Source organism: Phytophthora parasitica (assembly GCF_000247585.1).
Source record: "Phytophthora parasitica INRA-310 unplaced genomic scaffold supercont2.18, whole genome shotgun sequence".
NCBI lineage: Eukaryota > Oomycota > Peronosporomycetes > Peronosporales > Peronosporaceae > Phytophthora > Phytophthora nicotianae.
In genome coordinates, this window is record NW_008649004.1 from 1,075,239 (window position 1) to 1,085,237 (window position 9,999).

General features: G+C 51.7%; 3 protein-coding genes across 3 annotated transcripts; 2 read left to right on the forward strand and 1 right to left on the reverse strand.

The window, feature by feature from the left end:
- Nucleotides 1-1,165: 1,165 nt before the first annotated feature.
- Nucleotides 1,166-2,749, forward strand: PPTG_09728 (hypothetical protein; the record flags this gene model as incomplete). The annotated part of the gene is made up of 1 exon (XM_008904751.1): nucleotides 1,166-2,749. One exon carries the CDS (start codon nucleotides 1,166-1,168, stop codon nucleotides 2,747-2,749), a length of 1,584 nt encoding a protein of 527 aa, XP_008902999.1.
- A 62-nt stretch (nucleotides 2,750-2,811) lies between these two features.
- Nucleotides 2,812-3,072, forward strand: PPTG_09729 (hypothetical protein; the record flags this gene model as incomplete). Its single annotated transcript, XM_008904752.1, has 1 exon — nucleotides 2,812-3,072. One exon carries the CDS (start codon nucleotides 2,812-2,814, stop codon nucleotides 3,070-3,072), a length of 261 nt encoding a protein of 86 aa, XP_008903000.1.
- Nucleotides 3,073-5,965: 2,893 nt separating this feature from the next.
- Nucleotides 5,966-9,881, reverse strand: PPTG_09730 (hypothetical protein; the record flags this gene model as incomplete). Its single annotated transcript, XM_008904753.1, has 2 exons — nucleotides 5,966-9,364; nucleotides 9,433-9,881. Coding segments are annotated over 2 exons (3,848 nt in total), but the record flags the coding sequence as incomplete, so codon positions are not given.
- Nucleotides 9,882-9,999: the final 118 nt, after the last annotated feature.

The following is a 9,999-nucleotide window of genomic DNA, read 5'->3' on the forward strand; positions in this document are numbered from 1 at the left end:
AATTCACATGTGCTTTGTGTTTTTGATGTGCTGTCCCTGAAGGATGGAAAGTGGTCAAGGAAGCTACTTTTAATGTCCACTTGCTTTCGTGAAAAGCAAAGAGAAGACGTGGCTTGGTTCATCAGAGTACACGACTTGAGCAGACATATCTTTCGTGGAAACGGTCCTTCCAGATTCTAATCAACGGATTAGAATGTAGCCTTGCAACAAACATTTTCAAACAACGTAGGTCCTGCTTACACGGCCTAACGGATTTGATCGATTCTGATGAATGATCGAAGCTACATCCACGTCATTTCGACAAACATTGGTGGCTTCTCTTTCATCAGCCCATTCATAACGAGCAACGTTCAGGCAAGAATTGTGGGCCACTAGGTTTTCAGACGCCATGAAAGTCGGCGTCAACGAATACCCCACACAGTTTTGAGACAGAGTAACTGGGCCACTTATCTTGCCCAGGTACCTCGCTGGACGCGGACAGAGCGTGGAGAATCTCGCCCAGAAGGCTAAAAGGAAACTCCTGAAGGACGAATTGAAAAAGGTTCTCCTCGTCAACAAATATCTCCGCAAGTTCGTTGACGACCGTGACCGGGACCCAGATGCTTTGTTGCTGTTCGCTGAAGGTGAGGCTGACTCGCGAGAATGCATAACGTAACGCTGAAGACTCACTCGCTCATTCTTTGACGGGCGGTACACTCGGTGAGCTGGACATTTGTCTGTTAGGGCTGGATGAAGAGGCTATTGAGCTCGTTCAGGACGCGATCAAGAACCTCAATCCATCCTTGTCGGCCAAGGATCAGGCTATTGAGCTCGCTCGCCAGGTACACCGGTTTCGTAGTGTTGATTTGTCTGACGATGACCAGATCAGCATTTCCAGCGAGTCGTTGAGCGAGGATGAGGACGAGCGGTTTGGCATGGAACTGCAATCTGTTTTGGCAAAGAAGACTCGCTCTTCCCGTTCTCACAAAAGGTCACTTGATGATAAAGCGGACCCTCGCTCAGGTGGAAAACACAAGAAGGCTCGGTCGTCTCAGATCCTAGTAAGAAGGCATCAGCCGTTAAGTCCGCCAGCCTCGCTTCTTCGTCATCCAAATCCAAGTCAAAAGCAAAGTCGAAGGCGAGGCCCAAGCCGCAATCGCTACTCAAGTCGTCGTCAAAATCCAAGATGCCCAAATCCAGCTCGAAAACTTCGTCCAAGACCTCTCTCACGACCACGACTCCTTCTCAACCTGCGGTTGCGATGCAGCACTTGACTAAGTCAGCTTCCAAGACACGAACGCCGACTCCGCAGCCCTCTATCCCAGCACCGGGTCTGTCAGCGGTTGCCACAGGATCAACTCCGCCAGAATCGGCCCCTCTGACTCCGATGCCAGCTTCATCGTCTCAGAAGTCCACGCAAGTCTCACAGTCACAGCCACTTACTGCAGCTGTTGTTTCTACGCTTGCATCACTCTCCCCGATCGTCGCTCCGGCTTCGTCTGCCTTGCCCATGCCTCCACTACCAGCGTTGCTGACTACAGTGGCTCCGGCATCTGTCCAGAGTTCGTCGCATACGGCCAAGACTACGTCTCAGCCTCCGCTTAGCCGTTCGAGTAGCTTGTCATCCTTGGCTTCTACCGTGGATTTATCGCCGTCTTCACCTGAGATTTCGTCTGCGGCATCTCCAGGTCCCACTTCGGCTCCAGATTCATCACAGAACATAAACAACCTGGCGTCTACGTTGCAGTGGTCTCCGTTGGCGCCGAGTTCCCGCTCCACACGTACGACAGCGGCGATATCACGATGGGTGACTTCTCAAGTCATCGCTCAGGAATCTGACAAGAGCTCCGTCTTCATCGGGGCTCCTGGCCAAACACCCCCAGCGAGTCCTCGCGGAGCCTCCGAAGATGAACACGAAGAGTCGAAAGAGAACGACTCGCCATCAGCTTTACAACTGCAAGCTCTTGAAGACATGTCAAGTACCGGTGTCTCGTCACGCACCAGGTCTGCTTATCGTCCGATACCCATGTCAGCTCTGGATCCTTCGCTTTCAACACCGCCTCCGGCTTCTGTACGACCAGCCGTTAACCCGTTGAAGGTAAGGACTGCACGGCGTGGCGTGAAGCCGCATGTCGTGCTCATGGAAGCACTGGCTGCCGCTCATGCTCAGCACCCGTCGGCCGCGATGCCAGTGGTGAAGCTCCCTGCTCCCATCGAAGGTTGGCAGCCTCTTGTGCAGCCGTCTAAGAAGATTCTGGCCAAGGTGCAGCGTTACCTCAAGCCCAACTTCCAGAAGAAGGGTGCGCTGAGATGCTGGAAACTTGTAAACTCCTTCCGCACGCCACTGCCAGTTCTAAAAGTACTAGTAGCTGCATGTTCGGTCGAGTGGATACGAGCTTTCGCTGACTGGAGGAAGACTGAACACCCATGGCTCACCCTCGACAAGAAGTTTCCGGACACTGCCAACTTGTTTGACGTGGGTCCGTTCATGCCAGACGTCTTTATCTCCCTTCATGCCCCTAAGAGAGCACGTACCGTGAAATTATGGCGTCAAACACATGGTTTTGACGCTGGCGGCAAGGAAAGCGACGTCGGGCTTGCTCTGTGGGAGCGAGGTCACTGGGTTGTTCAATCGGAGATTGAGGCCGCTGTCAAGCGTCTTGCAGAAACCCACGGTGACAGTTCAAGCATCGTCAGAAACGTGACTCGAGTTATGAAAGCCTACTTTCTGATCGCAACCGTCGTGCCGACAATCTTCGTAACAAGATAATGCAACTCTGGGACTGGTGTGGGGACAACGACGTTCCCACGGAATTCATCCTTGAGCCCACGATGCTGTGGTATTCGTACGAGGTATTGCCATGGGTCCCGACAACGGCTGATTGGTGTTCAGAGGTCGCTGCACTGGATGAGCGCGAGCCATGGCGCAACTGTTGGATCGACGTTCCCAGCGAGCACCCATTCAACACTGCCTACGTGCCGTGCAACGCCAACGCTGAGCTGTTCGTGCCCTGCGGTCTGATCGAGGAGGAGGTCGGCCGAGCAGTCGTTGTGGATGAGGAACTAGCAGCTACGGATATTTCTCCATCATGACACCAATTGGTATCAATATGGACTTCAGACAGCGACAGCACGGAAGTGTCTTCCGTAGCAGAGGACCATTGACGAAATCCAGTCGTCGCAAGGTCTTAACGCACTCGCCTCCGCTGCTGCTTCGGCGATGCCGTAAGTCTCGTTCATTCGTATAATTCCAGGCTCGTAGCAGTTTATACCTGAGATTTAGCCGACGTAACCTGGAATATTCATATCTTTCTCGTAATTCGTTTCCATCTCGAGAGCCTGTTCATAATTCACAATTCAAATGTAACATGAATGTTGCTGCAGTAGCATTTTCCGTCTGCGAACTTGGGCTGCATTGCCCCAAGGGCAGGTCATCATCAATTCGACGATGAACTAGTTCTCGTCTTCATCAGCGACTTGGACCATCTGGAGGCGATGTTCACTGCGCTTTCGCCGTAAGTAATCGTACAACATGCCACCACAGGACAGATTGGTGATAGGTTCCCATGTAGGCTCATCTTGGTCATCCCATTGAATCTTGAATTCGCGTACAGCTCGGCCAGTCCTTGTTGACATTGGCATCCGATCGTCGAGAATGGCTTTCACTCCACTTTCCCCAGCAAGTCGATCAGGCTCCCAGCAATCTTCCGGCAGGAGCTCCTCGTCGAAGTCAAGACGCGACTCCTCAGTTACATCGTGTGTCAACCGAGTCCTCGGTCGGTCTTCAAACTCACATACTGCCTTGAGACGGGAAACATGGACTACCGGATAGAAGCGATATCCACTCCGATCAGGAAGTTCCAACTCGTATGCATATTCTTCGACCTTGCGCTTAATTCTAAACGGACCATGCCATCGGTGCGCGAGTTTCTTGGTAAGCCCAGGATTAACGCGTTCCATATACAGCCAGACGCGACTTCCAGGTTCGAACAGAGATTTAGTCACTTGCTCATAACCCTCATTGTCGATACCATCCTGACAGGCAGTTTCACCGTCAAATCGTTGAGGAACCGCAGCCTTTTCTTTCCGGCTCAGCGCATCATTGTGCTCTCTGGCTCTTCGCTCCTTTTCTGCCGCTTGGTATTCTTTGGCCATCTCTAGTGCAATTTCGTGCTGTCTATTTACTCCTCGTCGCCACGCCAACGCGTCAGATTGCTTCCCGGAGCCTCGGCGTAACGAAGATGTCGACCGTGCGTCCCATCCGTGGACGAGGTAGAATGGCGTTTCTTTTCTCGTCGCGTCGTACGAGTTGTTAATCGCAAATACCAGCCGTTCTGCAATCTCGTCCCAGTCTTGTTGTAATGGATCTTCGACATACACTTTCACTGACTGCATCACTGTCTTGGCTGACCTTCCCTGTTGGCCATTGGCCTGTGGTCTGTAACTTAGCGTTGTGCGCGACCTGGACTGCATCATATCGGCGAATGCCTGGAACACCTCGCTCATGTAGCGTGGGTCGCGATCATGTCGGATTAGGGACGGTGCACCAAATCTTCGGTTAATGCACTCTTCGAACGCTTGTGCAACCATGAATGCAGACGTGTCAGCCAATACCCTTGCTATGACAAAGCCAGTAAACGAAGACTGGAACAAAAGAAGCGCCGTATTGCCTCGGCGAGACCTCGGTAAGGGTATAACAAAATCCATGGATACAATTTGGAAGGGTCGTTCGGCAAGAATGTTGCCCGGAGAGTACCCTCGCAACTGAGGTCGGCTTTTACTTGAGCTGCAGTCGGAACATGACTTAACATGCTTCTCGACGTCCGCGTACAAGCCATACCAGTAGTAGTCCAGTCTCACTCGTTGATACGTCCGGACCACACCCTGATGGCCGCCCTCGATAGAATCATGGCAGTTCTGTAGCACTTCTTGGATCATCGTCGTCGGAACAACCAGCCGTAGTTGCACATCCTGATCACGCTCATTGTCACGTCGACGCCTTGCACCGACGTAGTAGAGCAAATCGTCAGCTGTCAGCACGAATTTGTCGGCGATCTTCATCAAATTCCGAACTACCTTGTAGGCAAGCTTGTCAGTCTCTCCTCGAAGCACTGCCTTTAGGTTGGACCACCGCACATTTTCGTCTTGAGCCTTGGCGATGCGAAGTCGCCGTTCTTCCTGTACCGCAACGGGATCTATATCATTGGCATTTGGTATTTCGGGTTGCTGTTGCGTCGTTGTATCCATTGTCGATTCAGGTGTCTGTCTCTGCTCACTTGCTTTACCCTGGTTGTCAGCAGGGGTCACATCAGCAAATCGAACACGTTTCTGTGCTTTCTTCTGTCGTCTTGTCATCACTGAGACTTCGCCACGCTTAGATCGAACAAAATCCGCGAATGTCCGGCGTTTTGGCAACTCCACAGCATCCAGAATTTGAACGAAATTATCGGATCTCGCCTTTATGTCGTTGGATCATGCGTCAATAGATTCGTAAATAACTTCGGGTATCCTGTTTAGGCTAGAAAGCTCCGCCTTTCTGTCCGAACTGAGCACCACCTTTGACACTTCGTCTCCAGCGTTTCGCTCGCCAATGAGTCGGCTGCAGCGTTATACTCTCTCATCACATGTAGATACTTTGTAGACCGAAGCCTCGCTGTAAGTTCTTTGTTGTGATTCAGCAAAGCCATTAGCGACTCCTTCCTGCACGCGATCACCCCTAGGATTGCTGGATTGTTGCGAGGCTTGAGTCACCTACTATTACCAAGTTTTCGACACCGTGCTCTAAAGCAGCTAATACACCGTTGTTCATTCCCATATATTCGGCAAGGTTCACTGTTGTGAGCTCAAGATAAGCACTCGCAGCGATCACTATATGCCATTCAGGAAGTCGCCAAATAATCCACGAACAGCTCCCGTAGCCTCCGAACTTCTCTGTTTTAGCTGATCCGTCGAAAGACATGACGAATCCTCGGTAGTCCTTGGGTAGTCAAGCATAGAGCAAGTTCGGATCCATACGCACTGTAGGCGAGCCTTTCGTCGGTGGCGCTATAGATGCCAACGAGTCCTCGAGGTCAACGAAGTTTGTAATCGTAGACTGTAAGAGTTGAGCAAATGCGCAATCCTTCTCCTTAACCCGCTTCACTTTCAAGTGCCATGGCGATAGCAGTACTGAAAACTGAACAGCTCGACCAAACAGTGACTTTGAACGATGTACCCAGTCGAGCGTCGAAAACCGCGTATAGACGTGTAAGGTTCGCCCTGCCAGCTGGGTATAACATACTTTCAGCAATAAGAGCAGCGCGAGCACCTCTTTTTCGGCAGGATGGTAATTCATTTCCGCTTCTTCGAGAACTCGACCGCAGAAGCGGACAGGATGTAGCGTGCCTTCGTGTTCTTGCATGAGTGTAGTGCTTAGAGCCCACTCGTTGGCAAATAACATGATGTGCACATCTTTGCCCCTGTTGAAGTGTCGCAAGATTGGCGCATCCGCTACCTTCTGCTTCAGCGTAGCGAAGCTTCGTCGAGCCACCGTGAGGTCACCACTGGGAACGAAACCTTCGTCCTTCAGCTGGTATAACGTCGCTCCGTACACCGCAAAATCTTGAATAAACCTGCTGTAATAGTTCAGCGCACCTAAGAAGGACTGCATCCCTTTCTTCGTAGTTGGGAACGGCAATTCAGTAATCGCGCCCATCTTCTTGGGATCTGCTCGGATACCGGCTGGGGACACTTCATGTGACAGAAAGTCCACACGCGACTGTACAAAGATGCTTTTCTTGAAACTGTCGCTGATTCGACACTCAGCAAAGCAACTTAACAGACGGTCCAAAGTAGCCAGGCAACTGTCGAATGTCTCGCCACCGAAACAAATATCGTCAACGAAAGACCTGCGTTCGAACACTGACACTAGCGTAGACTCGTCGGGTTCTCCACTAACAAACATGTCCGCAATAGGACTGTTAATAAGCTGAGTTACTGGATCCAGTGTCACTGACGCTTCACGGTCTGCATCAAACTTCGTCTTGGAGGTAGCCAGGTCTGGCGAGACCTCGCCACTGGTGCTTCGTAGCTGTTTTGACTGTTCTTCCGCCTCTTGCATGAGCTTCGCGTAGTTCTTCCAGCCGCCCTTAGGATGTACAAAACCCCACAGTGCGTTGTCAATCATGCGCTGGTAAATCATCGGTGCGTTCTTAAGGCCGAACGGCATTCGAAGCGACTCAAAGTGCCCCAGTGCACAGACAAACGCCGAAATTTTCCGCGCCCTGAGCGTCATCATTATAGCCCAGAATCCGCTGGCTGCGTCAAGAGAACAGAACCAGAGATAGGACTCCAAATCAGTCAGCAAATCATCAACTAGCGGCATGGCATATTCCATGATCGCTGTGATTGCGTTCACCATCTTGTAGTCGATGCATAACCGGATATCTTGCCCATTCTTCTTCATCACGGTTACAATTGGCGATGCCCACGGGCTATCTGAAAATGCTATTAGCCCAGCCATCAATAGCCCTTTGATGAGCTCGTACAGCTTCCGCAAGTGTCGAAGCGGCACTCGACGGGCTCGTTGTTTTATCGGAGCATGACCATTGACGTTAATGTCACACACAACACCGTATGCAGGCTGAGGAAGCGCGTTACCACTTGATATCATGATGCGTTCGTGATTCTTCAGCACATCCACCAGACTCTTTTGCTGAACCGTCTCTAGCGCCACGTTCTGGACATTCGGTGCAGAGTAGGCCAACTCCGTGACCGAAATTTCGGTGAAGTCCGGTAAAAATGCCAGTTCTTGGGCATAGTCTTCGAGTTCAACCACGTTTGGCTCGTGCTCGACGACGTCATCATCTCCATTCCCTGTCGGCTCGCTGCCTTCCGTAGTCAGCACTTGCGCGACTGAAATATAAGTTCTTTCCAATACCGATACCGGAACTTCGCTGTCACCCCTAGGGTACGGCTTGTTCTTGTCACCATCTTCCGCAGTACCGTCTGAGCTGCTAGTGGTGGACACATCAGTGTACCTTTCGTTAACACCTGGTCGTGCGCCACGCGTAGGAGGAGTTTGAGCAGACAGCGTGCGCGAAAAGTCCGCTGGTACGGGCTCCGGAGTATCGTCAGCGCTGGTATCTAGGATTTCTTCATCATTTTCGCCGTCTACCATAGTCTCACCTCGTTCGCCGTTTTCACGGAGAACTCGTTCCCATAGCCCAGCACACGTAAGGCAGTTGTCACGCCGGTGAGCAAATTCGTCAATAGGTCGTTTCTGTACTTCAGTTGGTGCCACATAATCCGGCTTTTCTACTGCCGGTGGCTGTTTTGACAACCAGTCCTCGTAGAGCTTACATCCCTTCTCCAGCAAGGCCGGTTCTCGTGATTCCGCGTAAGCGATGACTTGCCACTCAGTATACTTCTTCGAATCGAGCCTTACATAACCTGCTTCCCGCGGCAGGTCCCCGAAAGGTACCCACTGCACCACAGGCCAGTGAGACGAGTACCACACATGTTTGACCGTGACATTGGTTATTCGAACATAGTCAGGCCGTCCTCGGCGAGTCCTCGTAACTGTGGGAACCCATGCCTTGTCTCGTTTTATCCAGAGAACGTGTGTTTCCGGCGATGGCTGCCGCTTTTGTAGACGAAACTCAGCCCACTCTCGTGCTGGTATATATAAGTCTTCAGTAGGTGCTCCAGTCACATGAGTACCATACCCTTCGTCACCTTCCATGTTCTTGGTCTTGATCAACGGAATCTTGACCTCATCCGGAAGTTGCGCTGCCGCGTGAAAAAGTTCCAGGCGAACGCCAGCCGGGATCATAAAATCAGTCCCCAGCACTACTTCAACACCTGCACTATGGTCCATCACCCACAGCTCAAATTCGTAAACACGTTCCCATCCAAGCGTAATTTTCACCAGAGCTCGGCGAGACGTTCCCTGCTTTCCTTGTGTAAATCCTTGTACTTCCATGTATCGACCGTGATCCGGTACATCTCGGACCCTTCGCCTCGCTAGCTTTGTCGATATCACACTCACATTCGCTCCAGTGTCCAGGAGTATCTTCGTTCGCGAATCATTTACTGCTCCTTCAACTAGAGCACGCATCCTCACTCGTCTATCGAACTTCTTTGACGACCACCACCCCAATCGTTCACCAGGCAACAGTCTCACCGTCTTGGCGAGTCTTCGCTCACCACCACTCCGCTGCATCACACTCGAAATCAAACCACTCTCTTTATCTCCAAGTTCGCCTCCACCGAGGTTTGCGCCTCTCTTCTTTTCAAAGTCCGTCGAATTCACTCTGTTCCCATCACAGTTCCCATCGTGATCTGGCCATTCGCACTTGCCTACGAAAGCGTAGATACACTCCGCTTCGACCGCAAGCTCGGCTAACTGTGGCAGCCCGATTGGAACCAACCCAGTTTCAGTTGGCGGGCTGCCTAGTTTAAATGTCCAAATACGAGGCCCTGTAGCTCGGGCGACAGATCTGTCTTGTCGACCTTGACCTTGACGAGGTTAGCGAGCTCTTGGAATGCTTCGCACTTGCCAGCATCGTACACTTGCTTGCACAGTTTGCAGCGTCGGAAGCAATAGTGCGCTGAATGGTTTAGTCCACCGCAAGCTGCACATGGACCGTACTGACGATTACCATATCGACGTTCGCGACTAGCGAAACGCCCCTCACGACCGTTGTCACGTTCCTGACGGTCACGTTTTGGTGGTCGATTGTCTTTTCTGCCGTGGATGCCGTCGGCTGCCGCACGTCTATCGTTATCGTTCGCTGCAGCGAGATGTCGTTCTTCCTCATCGTCGGAGTAATAGTCACCATTGTCTTGTTCATCGTAGTCACGCTCTGACTCGTGGTCCGATTCTTCATCGCTGTAGCCATAGTGTTGCACACTGGGGCACTCTGATAAAGGTCACGGATCTTGGAAGACGTAGGGGCTTGTAGGAAACGGAGGGAGGAGTCACCACTCGGAGAAGAAGACCGGAGCGAAGACCACTTGAGGGGAAGAAGGAAGATTCTG